Raw genomic sequence first — 17,611 nt, forward strand, 5'->3', positions numbered from 1 at the left:
CCATGCGTCGTTCGTCGCTATGCAGTCACTCTATCATTACTCCGGTCACTAGTATATAGTAGTGCACCTGAGCAGAGGGCTCCTTGGCTTGTTCTCTAAGGATTCCCCCTCTGCTCAGGTGAGTCTGTAGCGTCCCTTCCTGTTGTAGTAGTTTCACTAAGGATTCCCCCTCTGCTCAGGACTCTGATTTCGAGCCTCGCGAGGTTGCCCTTACAGCAGAACAAGCCCACCAATACGGACCTCACCTCCCAACTCCCTGCCAGGGCCCGCAGTCTCTGACGCCCCCCTGCCGGTAACCTGGAGGTGGCCTCCGGAGGGGCTGCATGCAGGAGGATTCTTGGTGGATTGCGACAGATGGCTCCGTCCCGGCCCCACCCGACCTTGCGCTGCACAGCCCCCAGCTCCCTTCGAACACTTTGGTCCTCGTGAGGCCTCAATACTTCCTCCTGCCCGGCCCTTGGTGTTCTCCTCCGGCCGTGGTCCAGTTTTCCCATGCCCCGCGCCCTATGGCCCCGGGCTGTCCTGAACCACTTCCGGACCCCTTCCCCCCGATTCCGACCGTGGCCCCACCTCCCTCCTCTCCACCCATGGCTAACGCTGGCCTTTCCGGCCATTCCTGGTCTGTTCCCAGCCGTTCATGCTGCCTGCCACCTGTCGGAATAGGCTTTCCCTGTCATGCGGAACGCCCTGATGGCATCAAAATGACTCCGGATTCCGCTTTCCCGCGGTTGTCGCTGCGATGGCTATTATCTCTGCATGCTCCCCACTCTAACTGCCAAAGATGCTGATCACAGTGTTTTTGCTGGTGCGATGACTCTTCCTTCCGCACCTTCTGCCATCACCATACACCTCGCCTCTGTCTCCAGCACCCTGGAGATCCTTTCCGCTGATGCTGTCATCGCGCCTTTGACACGAGACTGCTCACACCCCGAGCAAAGGCTTGGCTTCCTTGGGAGGCGAGTCTTCCACACTCCACCACCCGTGTCCCCCTACGCACGTGTCTCCGCGGGCTTCACAGCCCGGCTCTGATTCTTATCGGACTAGCCGGGTGACCTTCCCTACGTGTCCGGCTCGACGCGTCCAGTTCGACTCTGGACCTTGGGATAACCGCGAGATGGCCAGTCCCTTTGATTGGCTTGCGACACCTTGGCATGACATCACTCGTTGCCGCCCTGCTAGGCTCTGGGCGTGGCCTACTGCCGTATAGGCCCGTGCCAGATGCGAGATGACAAGTCCGCTCGCCTAGGGCCGCCCTACTAGGCCACGAGTGGCAGGTGCTGAGTCGGAGTGCCGACTTTCCCCCCCCTCGCTATCCGGAGATGGACTCCGCCCCACAATGTCATTCACATGGCACCGGAGTTCATCTAGCACGCCCCCGGAGACGCCTCTATACGTCTCTGGTGTCAATATAGCTGCCCCGGAGGGTACCCTTGCCTTAGAGGATCCATTATGGTGTCACCTAGGCAGTCACTGCAGTTGAGGGCTCTGCAGGTGCCTCTTCCGTTCATGGGACCCCTCTCCGCTTTCCGGCCGTCACGTCACGGTCACGCACCCGGAATCGCGTTTCCGTTTCCGGTAGTCACGTCACGGTCACGTCACAAGCGGAGATGCTCGAAGGGTCTCATTGTACAGCCAGACCCCGAACAGTGGAATCGCTTCCGGAATGCCTACGTCAATCCGCATCTGCCGCACAACTAGGATGGGTCGAGCTGTTGCCACCCAGTCCGCAACACTAGGCTTAGTGCCTCGGCTGACGGCGCAGTGTCCGGAGTCACACGGCGATTCCTTTCCTCCCAACCTGACACCTGGGTACAGTAAAAGTGAGCTCGCCACTCGCTATGCTATCACCCCATGGCAAAGTCATTTGCCACCCAATGATCTCCGACGACCAGTAGAGACGGTCGGAATCGCCTCCGTGACGTCACAGGCGTTTCCGGTCACGCTCGGAGACGTTTCCGGTCACAAACGGAGACGTTTCCGAAGGTGTACTTGGTGCTTCTGCTGAGCGCAGACCCCCCCTTTTTTTTTTTCTGTGGTACGTCGGGGGCGCCGCACTCTTGAAGGGGGGATGGAGGAGGTATAGGAGGGGACTCGTAGAGGACCCTCCTGGAGCAACATGCGACCAGAGCGCAAGCGGGCGCACACCGAAGCTACGCAAAGGTGTAGTTGCACCATCTCTCGGAGAGGCACCGGAACTGCAGGTCTCCGGGGCATCTCCGAATATGGGAGCTCAACCACTGGAGAACGCAAGTACTCCGCAGGTTGACCTTGGCAGCAGCAATCACTGGAGCAACGCCAAGGTAATGTCACACTGGCTCTTGGAGACGGACAGTCTCTGGACGTCGCCGGAGACAGGAGCTTGACCACCGGAGGACAAGGGACTCCGGAGGTCGAGCTCAGTGACCCCCGATTTTTTTTCCTGCATCGGGGCGACGCAGCTTGAAGGGGGGATGATGTCAGGAGAAACCCCGATGCCGTCACTTGATCCCATCAAGCGCCGCGTCTCCGCTCACGTCTCCGCGTCTCCACTCGCGTCTCCATGTCTCCACCCGAGTCTCTGTATTCCTGCACCCTGACGCTCCTCCTCCACTTCTCCCACCACATCCCGCATCCAGTGGTCCCCAACCTCCAACTCCCATGGCCACCCCTTTCTGGGAGTCTCTCCGGAGTCACCATCAAGGATCACTAATGCCATCGGAGACCTCTCCGGATGTGGCCGCACCACTTTCCTCTGAGACCTTGAGCCTATGGCCTTATAGCCTCTCTGGGCTGTCGCTCATCAAGGTCTCCCTGCAACCTCTACCCGTTGGACCTCTTGGGTGTCCCCAACCTATGTCAGCGTTCGGGCTTACGTTCGGATGGCTGAGCCCCGCCATGGCTCCGCCCCCCACTCCGCCACCACGGCCCCCGTCATCGGGTCTTCCTTTGGGTGAGGCCTACTGCCGTTAAGGCTCGTGCCTACTGCAGCGCCCCAGGCTGCACGCCCTCACACCTCCACCTCTCTGGAGACGTCCGGGGACGTCTCCGAGTGACCCTCCTGTCGCTACCCTCCAGTGGTCATGGCTGGCCGCCATTCCCATTGGTCCTTTCCGACACTCCCCGGCCCTTGGGCTAGACCGACTCCTTCCCTCTCCGCTCCATGCCCCCCTCTCCGTTTCCGGCCGTCACGTCACGGTCACACCCGGAATCGATTCCGATTCCGATTCCGATTCCGGTTGTCACGGTCACGGTCACAAGCGGAGACGCCCAGAGGCAGTCTGGACCCCCGAAGCCCTTCCTGGGCCTTCTAAGGATGCCTGGGCTCTTCCCTTGGCATCATGGTCCCAAACCTGCCTCTCCGGAGCTTCGAGGGCTACTCGACACTCACCTAGGGTCCATTAGCGACACCTGACTTCTCCCATGCGTCGTTCGTCGCTATGCAGTCACTCTATCATTACTCCGGTCACTAGTATATAGTAGTGCACCTGAGCAGAGGGCTCCTTGGCTTGTTCTCTAAGGATTCCCCCTCTGCTCAGGACTCTGATTTCGAGCCTCGCGAGGTTGCCCTTACAAAAGTCTGTTGAAGAATCCCACAACTTGGGATATATGTGTCTCTATAACAGTACGTTCCACAATCTGTGGGTCTCCTTCAATCACCAGTTTGGTGTCAAAGAGATCTGAGAGAATTCCAGCTGCAGTTCCTGCACGATTTTCCGCTTCAAAGCGGACACGTAATTTGGCCCAAAGACCAGCAGCGCTAGCACTAGTATCATTGAGATATTCTCCTGATAATTCATCAGAGAGAAAACTATGGATAACACCTAAAGCTCTGCTGTCACTGGGCCGTTTCCAGAATTTTTCCCTGTGAAAAGTTAGATAAAAAATTTGAAATTTTTGAATAAATTTTTTCCAAGTCAAAATTTGAACTTTTTTTGCCAACTTTTGCCTGAAAAATGTCAGAAAAAAAACTTGAAGTTTTTTACCTAATTATTACTAAGAAAAATGTCTGACTATATACAGAGAAAAAACTAGGACAAAAATTTCGAGTTTTTGCAGCTAGTTTTTGCCAAGAAAAAATTAGAAAAAAAATTCAAGGTTTTTTTCAAGATTTTTGCTAGGGAAATGTTTCAAATTTTTGCTCAGGAAAAATTGTTGCACAAATGATCAGTTTTTTCCTTAATTTTTTACAAGCAAAAACTCCAAGTTTTTTCCCGGAAAAAACAAGGAGAAAAATTCGAAGTTTTTCTTCTCATTTTTTCTAAGCAAAAACTCAATCAAAAACTTGAAGTTTTTTCTTGGATTTTTTTTCCAGATTTTTTCCAGGAAAAAATTAGTCTGCCGATGATCGTCCGATGAGCGGCAGGTGAGCGGCAGGTGAGCGGCAGGTGAGTGGCAGGTGAGCGGCAGATGATCGGCAGATGATCGGCGGCGATCCTGCCTGATCACGTGGATGATGACTTACCTTCTCCTCGTCCAACTCATCCAACTTCACCCTTTAAATTCCATGCAGATGTTGTTATATATTACTTGGCATTTCCAATACGTAGACTAGATACATCAATTAATTCCGAAAGACCGCAGCGAACTCGTCGAACTCGTCGTCCACGTTCAGTGCCTTGACAACAGAAGGTAGCTGTTCAGCCAACCATGCAGAATTATAAAAAGAGGCCGGAAGCCCACGAGGAGGGGGAGCAAAGCCAGGATCCGAGACTCGCTGTCATTCGTTCTTCTTCTTCTTGCGATTACCTTTCGCAAACACCAGGGCTTGGTCATCAACAAGGAGCAGGCACTCGGTAAGCTTCTCCGCTTGCCAAATGGTGTTCCTTGTTGTGAAACCCTGAGAGCGATGGCCACTTTCATCGACATCTGAGTGGCCTTCATCTGAAGACATTCCATCCTTTTTGAGACGCCTGAGTGCGCGCAACATCTTTTGCCAGAACCGGACAGATGGGTCGTTGGCTTTTGTCAACTGCTCGATGACTTGGACGATCGTCTCCTCACGCCATTTGAATTTCTATTTCAATAGTCAGCACACTACCGATACAGTAAAGTATCACTCACTCGAGCCTTGCCCGAATTGACGCGGGAAGCAGCGAGGCGATCTTCCTGTGCTCCTATTGAACGATCTTGCGCTTCATTCTCCGTTTCCATGCGCCCTTCTGTTTGGTTCAAACGGGGTGTGTGTCTCAGACGACTTGCTTCGATACCCCTTGAGCTTGATGAGTATCTGATCTGCCATGAACTCGCGGTTGTTCCCCAACGCCTCTACGCCGCGACCAATCAACCCTGACCCACTAACATCCGCAGTCAAAGCTGCATCAACGACCCACCCAATGATGGTACCATTCCATCGAGAATGAGCCCAATTAGGACCATAATCCCATCGTGGTGGATTGGTTGGACCTGGTCCTACATGATTTTTCGTAGTCGATAACCTTCTTTGGGTCTGCCGGTTGATGAACGGCAAAAGATTTGCCGTCCATGACCTGGAATATATCGTAGAGTGCATCACGCAAGAGATGCTGCAACACATTAGTAGCTAGTAGGCACAAGACAGAAGCCACGTACGTTGACATAGATCTTGGGGACGTGTGGTAACATACCCTGGGGTTTACCGCCCGCTTTCTTCCTTCGAGGGGTTGCTTGTTTAGAGGACGCAGCTTGAGGGGGTGGAACGCCAGTGAACACCGTCTCCATGGCTTTGGTTAACTGTTTGATATCAACCTCGCACTCAAATGCGCTTGCGAAGGTTGGCGCAGTAGTCTCGGCGAGCTTGCGTGCAGGAGTTTCCCCTTCATCCTCGCTTGGCTCGGGACTGGAATTCGAGTCGTTGTTGCTGGGCACAAATGGAAGCTTCACGAAAGGGGTGGTGGGGTTCTTGAGATGTTGGAGACTCTCACGAGTTCCACGACGGAAGCCAGGTTTCCGAGTTGCGTTAGCTTGCGCCGTTTGAGCACGTAGCTTGATGAGTTCAGTTTCTCTCTCCATCTGGAACTGGGTTAAAGAGAGAGACCAAAAACCACTTATCACTCACCTGTGCATCTTCTCGCTCTTTTTTTCTGCTTTCTTTCTCGGCAGCTTGCTCTTCTTCTCTACTCTTTTTCGCTGCTGCTTGCTTTTCCTCCATAATTTTCGCTTGCGTAGCCAGCTTGGCATTGGCATCGGCGGTCAGTTTCGCTGTGAGCTCAGTCATCTCCTGCTCATGTCGCTCGAACTACAACTGGTTAGAAATTACATACGGTGAGAATGACGAACACTTACAGTTTCCTCCCATTGGGCCTCCTGCGCTTCGTGCTGCCCCTTAAGAGTCCCAAATGCCTCAAGCATTTCTAGCAGATGAGCATTTTGTGTAGCGTTGACACCCTGAAGGCGGGAGACCTCGCCGGCTAATACCTCGGCCTTGGCACGATACTCCGCAGCCTGTTGTCGAAGTATGGACCGGTGGGTTTGTATGTACTCGCTATGCTTGAGGCCCGCATTTACTTCCTGTGGACATTGAGCTGAGCGAGCTTGAATAGCAACGAGAAAGCAACCTTGGAACGGGGGAGCGTTGGCTAGAGCCTTTGGCGTCTCCGACTCTTCGATCCGACTTCGTTTCGCGCTTCGAACGCCACCGACTGGAGGATTCAAGCCGTTGTCCAACTGGACAAGCTGTTCCGGGAATGGATTAGGGTTCCGCGGCGCATTCACCAGCAGTTCGGTGGCCGGCGTTTGGGACGGTGGCACGGTAAACGCGAAGAAGGGATTTCGCGACCCCAATGGAGTGTGCTGCCCAAGTTGGTTAGAAAGCTGAGATGAGGCGTTGGGGCGCGAAGATTGAGGGGCAGGAGAGAGCAGATTCTCGTAGAACATCGACACCTCAGAGATCGGTGGTTGGTCGGCGGCGAAGGCGGGGTACGGGTGGTTCTGACGTGCAGAAGGGGGAGAAGTGCTTGGTGTGTCGACGTCCATCGTGGTTGAGAGGAAGATGTGCGGCCAAACGTTGTTGTGGCGAAGGATTTTAAAGGCTTCGTTGTTTTGTTTCCAAAATGACAATGGCCATAGTAATCAACGCATAGATGGTGGAAAGCTGGAGAGTTGGTGAGCTGTGGATTGTACGACATCCCACAGCGGTGGCAAGACCAGGAAGCCTCCGCAGCGTACGACGCCTGACGGAGGGACGACGGACGGAAGTGCTGGTGGTGGAGGAAGAAGAAGAAGATGAGTTTGATGGGATCACACGTGGTCGGACAAGGTCGCCGATGGTCGCCGATGGTAGCCGAGGATTGTCCGAGAACGTGTCGGACCCACTGTCGACGCGACCTTGGGCCCAATTTGGGAGCTGCATGCGATCTGCGCACAGGGAGAGGTAGGTATATGCAGCCCGCTATACCCTAATCAACCTCCACGCCAAACACGAGTCCGACGATCAATATTATGAGCGACGACATCGACGGCTGGCTGGCATTGAAATGCTTCAAGTCGTGTCAGTCACCGTTGCTCTACTCACAAAATGTGCACTTACAACTAACGAGTGGTTTGCAACTAACGAGCGGTGGACTTGTACTTGGTTTTTTTGGGAATCGCCGAAACTTCGATATTCAAGCTGGAGACGAGCGACGAGCATTGAGCGTTGAGGCTTGAGGCTTGAGGATGAGCAGCGCTGAGCAGTGTACGACGCTGCACAGCGGTGGAAAGACCAGAATGGGCCTCCACAGCGTAGGACGCCTGACGGAGGTGGTGGAAGAAGAACAAGACGTGGTTTGATGGGATCACACGTGCTCAGATAAGATCGCCGATCATCGACGATCGTCGGCGCGGATTGTCCGAGAATGTGTGATCCCATCAAACTCTTCTTCTTCTTCTTCCTCCACTACCAGCACTTCCGTCCGTCCCTCCGTCAGGCGTCCTACGCTGCGGAGGCTTCCTAGGCCTGGTCTTAAGCTTGCCACCGCTGTGGGATGTCGTACAATCCACAGCTCACCAACTCCCCCGCTCTCCGCCGTCTATCACCTCAACTTCAATGGACGTCGACCCACCACTGGCAAGCACTGCTCCCCTTCTGTACGTCAGAACCACTTAGCCTTTGCCACCAACCACCGATCTCTGAGGTGTCGATGTTCTACAAGAATGTGCTCCTTCCTACCCTCGATCCCCCCGCCACAACGACTCATCCCAGCTTTCTCACTCGGGGTCGCGAAATCCCTTCTTCGCGTTTACCATGCCACCGTCCCAAACGCCGGTCACCAAACTGCTGGTGAATGTGCCGCGGAACCCTAATCCATTCCCGGAACAGCTTGTCCAGTTGGAAAACGGCTTGAATCCTCGAGTCGGTCGCATTCGAAGCTTGAATGAAGCAGTAGGGCATCGTTATCTACGTTTCTTGGCTGAATTCTTTAGAAATCACCCATGTACCTAATCTACATATAATATATAGTAATACATAGAACATCTGAAGGAAAGGTTAGACGAGGAGAAGGCAAGTCTCATCCACGTGATCAGGCAGGATCACCGCCGATCATCTGCCGATCATCTGCCGCTCATCTGCCGCTCACCTGCCGCTCATCGGACGATCATCGGCAGACTAATTTTTTCCTGGAAAAAATCTGGAAAAAAATCCAAGAAAAAACTTCAAGTTTTTGATTGAGTTTTTGCTTAGAAAAAATGAGAAGAAAAACTTCGAATTTTTCTCCTTGTTTTTTCCGGGAAAAAACTTGGAGTTTTTGCTTGTAAAAAATTAAGGGAAAAACTGATCATTTGTGCAACAATTTTTCCTGAGCAAAAATTTGAAACATTTCCCTAGCAAAAATCTTGAAAAAAACCTTGAATTTTTTTTCTAATTTTTTCTTGGCAAAAACTAGCTGCAAAAACTCGAAATTTTTGTCCTAGTTTTTTCTCTGTATATAGTCAGACATTTTTCTTAGTAATAATTAGGTAAAAAACTTCAAGTTTTTTTTCTGACATTTTTCAGGCAAAAGTTGGCAAAAAAAGTTCAAATTTTGACTTGGAAAAAATTTATTCAAAAATTTCAAATTTTTTATCTAACTTTTCACAGGGAAAAATTCTGGAAACGGCCCAGTGTGTTACGTTCCTCTGGTTGATCTTTAAATGGAACACCTGTAGCAGTTGACCCAGCAGTAGGAGTTGCAGCAGGGACTGCAGCAGTAGCATCAGCAGGAGTTGTAGCCTGGATGACTGTTGCTATCAGAGTGTAGACACCAGAAGTACGAAGTTCATTTATAGCTAAACGTTTGAATGCAGGCCAATCAGAAGCTCCAGCCAATTTGACCTTAGAAGTCTCCATAGCAAAGAACCTAGATGGTGCAGAATATTTTCTAAATGCTTCTAGCTTCAAGAGCGAGCAGTGAGTCTTGATAAGAGCAAGTATGTTGTCAGAGCTGTAGCGCTCCAGGGCCCATAACCTGTCAAAATCTGTAAATGCGCGGAAAGCGCAGTAACCTCAGTCTCCCGCTATATGGGATCAAAGACTGTATTAACTACCTGTAAATGCGCGGAAAGCGCAGTAACTAAGTACAGTAAGTATTTATATAAGTTAAGTAAGTAAAGTAACATACCCTCAGTCTCCCGCTATATGGGATCAAAGACTGAGGGGCAACGGAAAAAGGTGTCAGTACTAGTATATGTAAATGTAATGTACCTGCTGACACTCCCGGAACTCCTATGGAGATCATTATCACGGGCCGGAGGCTGGGGCGGACCGCCATCAATTCCTGACAAGCATGGCCGGGGGCTCCAAGGAAAAAACATACATAAAAATGAAATAAGGAAGGGGTTATCACCCAACGGGGACTCGGGAGAGGAAGAGGGGGAGACAAATGCCGGGCCGGGGTAATGCCTTTACACATGCAATTGTGTAGGGCTTACCTATCATACTCTTTAGGAGGAAGAGGTTGTGTGTGTCTAGACCACAGGACAAGGTTTGGGTCCATTATTGCTCTCCCTCTCAATCTGGAGTTTGCAAGAGCCTGATCCATCTTATCTATCTATTGCACAGCCTGATGAATATGCAGCAAGAAGACCATTCGAGTTCACAGTACATATACATAAATACTACTAGACAGGGCTGGGGCTACGCCCCAGCTTTGAATGCTCCTTAAATCAAGTGAATTTCTAATCTAAAAAAGACCCACTAATTACAGAATAGCACACAGGTGCAAAATAACCCTCCTGGTCTACTATCATCTACATAGATTGCAACGCCAGTCAATAAACTTTATTATATGCTTAGTTATTGATTTGTGAGAGTAGTTAGTACACTTAAGTGTCAGCATAGTAAATAGCCCGAGATATGAGGTTTTTATGGTGCTGGGTGCAAGATATCATGTACAGCTTTGTATCCCAATTAGGATTGGTCACATTTTACAGCTTTTGTTCCCAATTTGGGGCTTTAACAGCAGTGACGCCAAAAAAGGAAATGTGGAGCAAATGAATTACTGAGGCCAGTGCCAAACATGTGCATACATTCACACGACATCTGGTTAATATAAGAGTAATAATAACTAGACAGACTGGGTTATGATGTTGCTTCAATTTGTGGAAGACTATGGGTTTTAGCTTATCTGTGTTAGTTAGCCTACGAAATCTTAAGATCTACATGCCCTATACACTAATGCTATGTATATTCACAAATATAACTATACTCAGTCATGTTTTTCCTGAAGAATGCAAAACAGTGTTTTGAAACAACTGTTTTCAAATGGGAATTCAATTCAGAGTTCAATCCTGCCTGCACCCTACATGAGGTAACTGTAATCTCACGTCCATAACTGCACCTGGACAGAAATCCCGTGTAACCCTACACCTTCTCCCGCCGACGAATGCGCACCTCGCCGCTCATGCTCGGCATCCTCAGCAGCGCAAACTCGACGTCGCGCGGCCGGCCCGCCTCGCCCGGGACGACCGCCTCAACGTCGTACTCGATGAGCATGTGCGCGAGCATCGCCTTGAGCTCCGTCGCGGCAAAGAAGCGCCCCGGACACGCGTGCCGGCCGTGCCCGAACACGATGTGCTCCGGGTTCGTGGACACCATCTGCCGCGCAAAGAGCTTCGTGGGGCTCTTCCTGTCGGCGTCCGCCTCGCGCATGCCGGAGAACCGGAAGGCGTCGAACTCAAGCGGGTTTTCGTAGTGCGCTGTAAAATGAATCGTCATCACAACAGACAGTGCAGCAGGCTGGTACACACCTGGGTCCGTATGTGAGCTCCACCCCGCCATGTTAACCACCGCGCCGCACGGAATATGCGTCCCGTCCGCGAAGGAGAACCCCTCCCGCGCGACGACCTTGCGGCCCATGCTGACTGCCGCAAAAGTCAGCCCATCTAAGATAAACAGGATAGACGAAGAGTGACGGACCGGGGCCGGTCCCGCTCAGCCGCTGGCTCTCCCGCAGGAAGCTGTCGATCTTGTGCATACTCCCGAGCGCGGCCTTGGTCCACCCCTCCTTGTTGACGACGCGCTCCGCCTCCTCGCGCAGCGGCGCAATGTACTCCGGGTGGACCGTCAGGTCGAACAGCGCCGAGGTGAGCGTCTAAAAGCCCGTCAGATCATCAAGCAACTCAGTGGAGGCAGCGACGGACCGTCGAAGAGGTGTGGATCGCAGCCATGTTGATCGCGAGGATGCGCATCGCGAGGTTGGCCGGGTTACGCTGGTCCGCCGGACAGTGCTCGAGCAGCCACGAGATCAGATCGTTCTGAGACGTTTTAAAAATATATATGACCCGATGAAGCAAAACCCACTGGGCGATCCTTCCTGTCTTGCACACATGCATTCTCCGCGTCGATGCGTTCCTGCAATATCGGCCCGAGGAACTTCAAAGCGTAGCGGAGGGAGCGCTTCCGCGAGGACAGCAGCGGCGCGACGATCCTGGAGAGTTCGTCAGGGGTGGAATGACATGGCGATGGAGAGAGACGTGCGGCTTCATGAACTCGGGGAACATCCTGAGGATCTGGCCGCGCGCGAAGACGGAAATGGTGTAATCGATGTTCAGCTGCACAAAATCGGGGTTCCGGCCTTCAAGAAATCAGCTTGACATCCAGCGATAGAAGAGAGACAGACATAAGGGAAGCCCGACGAACATTCGGTTGCTCACGCGCGAGACGATCTGCATCGCGGCAGGCAGGAACGGGAGCGTCGTCCATTCTGATCAGACTAGCGTGAGACATCGTTCTTGATAAAGGGGCAACGAACCTGTGCCTCGGAGACCCAGGACGTCGTCGAAGGAATGCACAATCTCGTCGCGCACTGCAGGGAAGCACCGGCCCAGGTTGCGTGTCATGCTTGTCCTGACGGCATTGATGTGCCACGGGTGAACGAGGATCGGGCCCATGGTCCACATAATTTGCAGTTGCTGCACACACATGAGTTTTAAACAATGAACTTGAAGGAGAGGATGCGCACATCAGACACGGCATCGTGGAAGCTCAACACGTCGTCGCTTACCGCCGCGATCTCTGCCGCATGCTTTGCGCCATTCGCCACGTACTCCCAGCGGAACATCGTCGGGAAGCGGACCACGCCCGTGGGATTCTTCGCGTACGCCGCGGCGAGCATGCCCCGTGCGTCCCCGAGGAAGCGCACGAGGTCGAGGTAGTACGCGAGCGGGTTGTGTGCGGCATTGCCCACAGCGGGAACAGCCTTGTCGCGGGCCTGAACACGGCTGAATATCGAACAGTGGGGCATAACCGTACGCACCCATTCACGCTGCTGTGCCCTGAACAGCGAGACAGCGACACCGAGGATGAGCGCAGCGACGAGTGGCGTCTTGAAGTCGGTCGTGTCCATGGTCGCAGAAAGGAAGGGGAGACAACAAGGGGCGGAGGGATGCATTTATATCGGTCTTGTTTACTGAGACAGGCCGCAGGCGTCAGCAATCGACCCCCTGTCCATGGACTGAATATGAGTACGAAAAGAACAGGCATGCGGGTGCCGGTGTTGAGCGTTGAGATGTCGGCCGCCCCAGATCGTGAAGCCAGAAGGCGCTCGCTGGTGCGGGGCAAACATCTGCATCCAGGACATGAGCGACGGAAGCAAGTGCCATTGACGTTCCCACGCCAGGATGATTGGCGCTGTGCGATCATGATCGTTGTCGTTCCCACGGTCAGCTGCCGATCAACAACCATCATCTCGACATTCGCGACTTCCTCTCGACCGCGATGAAGGCCGTGAAGGCGCTGGGCAAGGGTGCGTCGTCTCCCCCCCTCTTTCATAACATGCTCATTTCGGACTAGCTTTCAGAAGGAAGGACACCGCGCCGAAGAAGCAGGCGTCAACGACATCCAGCGAGGAGACATGGGACGCATGTCATTCCATCCCCACCGACCAATTCCAGGCGCCGATAAACGTGCTCCCCTCCGACGTTCTCCTCGAAATATTCTCCTATGCACACGGGGACAACGATGGCGACGCCACAGTCTACTGCTATGTCGAATGCAGCCGGGTTTGTGTGACGTGGCGCCAGCTCGCGCTCGACACACCGTCGCTCTGGGCGCGTGTCAACCTTTCTTCGACCCTCTGGATGCGCCGCTCTCTCCGCCGCGCCAAATCGAGCCTTCTCGTCGTCGAGGCCGATATTCAGCGCGGACAGGACATCGATCTGGAGGTGCGCTTGGTGGATGTGTTAGAGGGACACGCGGAGCAGATCAAAGCCCTTAGTGTGTTACTTCCGGAGCAGCCAACGCAGCGCTTGGAGCGTGCCCTGGCCGGCGGGTTTCCCCGGTTGATTGCGCTGCGGCTCCGCACCGACGCGAAGCGTGATCTACCTCTGCTGGGGGCGGAGGCGAGCGGTTATCCGCGGCTGCAGTCACTTATGCTCAACTCCCCGCTGCCGAACATTCTCGGCATGACCGGTGCACAGCTGACGACGCTCGATCTCACCGTTGGCTCGCCTGACGCTGCGCTCCTGCGCCTCCTTGCCCCGCTTACGCGTCTCGTGACGGTCAAAATCACTCTCCGGCGCCAGTTCTGGACGCCCGATATCACTGACGTGCCACCATCGCAGACTGTCCTTCCTGCCCTCCGCTTCCTATTTGTGACTGACTTTTCCGACGAGGACATCGCCATCCGAACTGGGACTCTACTTTCTGCGCTGTCTCTCCCGGCACTGGAACGCTGCACGGTCAACCTATTTCGGGTGCCTATTAAAACCCAGCACCTCCACGAGTTCATCGCCACGACGCTGCAGCGCCACTTCGCCTATGCAAACCAGCGCACGCGTCTGCGGCTCCAGCGCGAAACCTCAATCGCGCCGGTCCGCTGCCAGCCGCCCGGCCAGACACGCGAGCACGTCGATCTCACCTTCCAGTTCACTGCTGATGACGGCGCGGCCCGCGAGCTAACACTGGCATGGCACGTCGACGGGATGGGCTCCGCTTCCGCAGCCCGCGTGATTGCCGCCATCGGCAGTGTCCGGGACCTCCCAGTGCCGCTCGTGGCACTCAAAACTGCGCTGGAGTCCGTCGACACCCTCATCCTGTCCGGCTGGACGCCCGGAGAGGCCGATAGGGACCACTGGCGCACACTGCTCGTGTCGTGGGCCTCGCCGCTAACGAATCTGTGCACGCTGGTGCTTGGTACCTGCGCCGGTGCCCAGACGTGGAGGGCCTTGCTGGGTAATCGGGACGTTGTCGTGCGCGAGCTGGATGACGATGTCATCCGCTTCCGGAAGCCTGCGGGGTACGAGGAGCTGGACAGCATGTTTGGGGTGGGTGAGTGGGACCGACATGGCGTCGAGGGATTTCACCGGTATATGACGCGGAGCATCGGATGGGACGACTGAGTGGCGAGGAGGAGTTGTCAAAGTCTGTAAGCTCAAAAAACCGTCTATAAGTAGGTACAATCGTGAAAGTGCATATATATATCTATATAGGGCTGTTTCCAAAGAAAAATTCAGACAGCCCTCTGTGCAGGTACAGATAATAATCTACGACAAATGGGCTGATATCATGCTCTTTCCTTTCCACAAACTGGCTGGAATTACTGATAGCAGATATATTACGGCTATAAGACTGGCCTGTTACACTCTGGCATGAAAAACTCTGTAATAAGCTGCTTTGCTCTGAATTTTCTATAGGTGACTCTGAACTCTGGTTACCTTGTTCCTCTCTCTGTCCCGTGGTTGCCCCGTTTCCTCGGGGTGCGGCCACGGCCGGTCCGGTGGCGCTAATCGCTGCGTTACGGGCCCATCCTTTGAATGGGTTGTGATTACTGAATCCGCTCTTCGCGGGGGGCGGGCGCCGTCGGGGGCGTCTTGGCCCGCGGGTCATTGATCTTATGACTCTCGTCAAAGATGCGGTAGCGGCAGAGCGTGCCATCTTGTTTGATGGCTTCTGCCTTCCAGGCCTCGTAAGTGTCGGGGAGTGTATCCTTCTGATAGACTGTGTTTGTAACGGTCCGAAGCATGCCGTTCTTGGCGATGCGAATTGAGGTTGACGTTTCGTAGTGCACGACTTTGTTGAGAGAGTCGAGTACGGTGAAATAACTGGTTGCATCCATGTCTTTGGTTTGGACGTGGGTCTCCATCTTCTGCTGCGCGATCTCGGCATGGGCCTCCCCTCATAAGGCCGTGATAAAGGCTTTTTCGAAGCCTTCATATGTAGTGTAAGCTTCGGCAGTGCAGAGCTTCATGGCTTGGGAAACATTCTCTTTCCATGTGAGCACATTTCCCCCTTTGATGTAAGAGAGAGCATACAAGATCTTTCATACCTCGTCGTTGTAGACATTCACATTGGCCTCAAAGGCTAACCAACAGTCTGCCAGGAAGGTGTCTACTTTGCTGGCTTCATCGGAGGCTATCATCTCCAAAAAAGGGAAAGAATTTGGGGGCTCTTTCATCCGAAATGTGATTTCACCCAACATTCACCATTTCTTGTGCATCAAAATGGACCTTTGTGACATTGTTGGTCTGGTGCAAAGTTCAGGCCACCACACTCACCCTGATCTCACACTCGAAATCCGCAAACTACTTGGTGTTTCCCATGAGCCCTAGCTTCACTTTTGCCAACCAGGAAGGTATTACACATGGTGAAATGTTGAATGATTTAAGGCCAGATATCAGGCGCTCTCAGGTATTTTGTTAACAAGACAACAAGAACAAGGGGCCTGGTGAATGAGCTTCAGTCACATTTGCCAGCTGACAAAGCGGATTCAGAGCCATAAGTATCCCAAGGTTGAAAGTGACATAGAGGAAGAGGGAGCAACGGACAGTGAGGATGGGAGCCAACCAACTGGGCTCAAAATCCGGCTCCTGTGCCCTGCTCGGGTACTTGGAGGAGTGCAGGTGCTGGTTGCCGAGGACATAGTGGATGACGAGCGAGAGTGGGAAGATGAAGAGTTATGGAGTTTGGCAGAGTAGGAGAATAAAGAAGCAGATGACTAGGTATTGCTTACTGGCCACACTTGAAAACCAATTAGACATATGCCATGTGTCAGACTGCGGGTCGGGCCGTGCAAGGACTTCTCCTAAGAACGCGCGCCCGGAACAGAACAGACGGATAGTCGGGCCCGCAAGTACGGCGGGCGGGGTAGATCGAAACCGAAAGGGCCCGTGAACTCGGTCCCTTGCCGTAGTCGGTGGTCGAAGGTTCGAATCGGGTCGTGTCGGGCCCGATGAGTCGACAGCGTCTCCTTGCACGGAGTAAGGTAGTTCTTCAGACGATCTACTGTACTATTTAGATCAAGTGTCCGCGTTACACGTTACACGCGGTCGCCGGCGCGGACACTTGTGGTCTCCGTTACACGTTCAAGGCCGGATTCCCATCAAAAACAGGCCGAAAAAGGAAATTTTTCGGTCCGGCTGACGCCGGACTTGCCTTTTTTGGGAATCCAGACACCTTGTCCAGCGGACAGTGTCCGTTACGCGTTACACGCGGCGGACACTTGATCTAAATAGTACAGTAAGCGATAGAGTACAGGGTACACTATCGCGCTTTATATACGCGGGCCCGCAAAGGGGGTGATCGGACACCCTGGCCTCTCCTCCTCCTCCTCGCTCCCGTTCCTGGCCGCAGAGGGGACGATCGTACATCCCTTGCGGGCCAGGCGCTACTCCTGACCTCCTAGCACTCCTCCCCAGTCCCCTTGTGTTGAGTTGGGCTCGGCGACGGCTCGACGCGTCGTTCTCGGTCACGTGCTTCCCACGTGTGCGTTCCTCCTACTGGGGCGCATGTTCCCCGTCGTCACGTGCTGCGTGCTACGGGCCCGCGATGGCCCGACACCAGCGCTGGAGCGGACGGGCCGGGTCTTATCCGTGACACCATGGATGTTTTTCACCTTGCTTTGCAAGGTCCCCCACGGTCTTAATTCCCACATCACATCGTGCAAATCTAAATAAACCACAACAAATGATATCATCATTTTGATCCTATCACCTCTCAACAGTCCAGTCGCATGTCGGCAATGCACCCTCTTGTCCTATTTGCAAGATCTGCCTCTGTCGCGATATTAAACTTCACCACTGCATGCTACTGCAATCTCCACTTTTACTGCATGTGATTGCAATCTCCACTTCTTTGTCCAGATGGCCCGTTTGTTTGTTCATCCCTGCAATAGTTATTATTGTAAAGGCAACCCCGGAGGCCTGAGATCAAGGTCCTAGCAGGGGAGGATCCAAAGCGTGAACATTGGTAAGTGAATACAAA

At 53.3% G+C, this 17,611-nt stretch overlaps 2 protein-coding genes across 2 annotated transcripts; one reads left to right on the top strand and one right to left on the bottom strand.

The window, feature by feature from the left end:
* Positions 1–10,774: 10,774 nt before the first annotated feature.
* Positions 10,775–12,803, bottom strand: MIND_00578800 (Cytochrome P450; the record flags this gene model as incomplete). The annotated part of the gene is made up of 9 exons (XM_037362549.1): positions 10,775–11,109; positions 11,161–11,274; positions 11,330–11,504; positions 11,554–11,667; positions 11,714–11,987; positions 12,029–12,116; positions 12,165–12,324; positions 12,375–12,623; positions 12,669–12,803. 9 exons carry the CDS (start codon positions 12,801–12,803, stop codon positions 10,775–10,777), a joined length of 1,644 nt encoding a protein of 547 aa, XP_037220470.1.
* A 317-nt stretch (positions 12,804–13,120) lies between these two features.
* On the top strand, positions 13,121–14,751 carry MIND_00578900 (uncharacterized protein; the record flags this gene model as incomplete). Its single annotated transcript, XM_037362550.1, has 2 exons — positions 13,121–13,157; positions 13,205–14,751. The coding sequence occupies exons 1-2, from the start codon at positions 13,130–13,132 to the stop codon at positions 14,749–14,751; spliced, it is 1,575 nt and encodes a 524-aa protein (XP_037220471.1). The 5' UTR covers positions 13,121–13,129.
* Between the last annotated feature and the right edge of the window lie 2,860 nt (positions 14,752–17,611).

The sequence above is a fragment of the Mycena indigotica genome (assembly GCF_014461135.1).
Source record: "Mycena indigotica strain 171206Taipei chromosome Unknown Mind.scaff0005, whole genome shotgun sequence".
Taxonomy (NCBI): Eukaryota; Fungi; Basidiomycota; class Agaricomycetes; order Agaricales; family Mycenaceae; genus Mycena; species Mycena indigotica.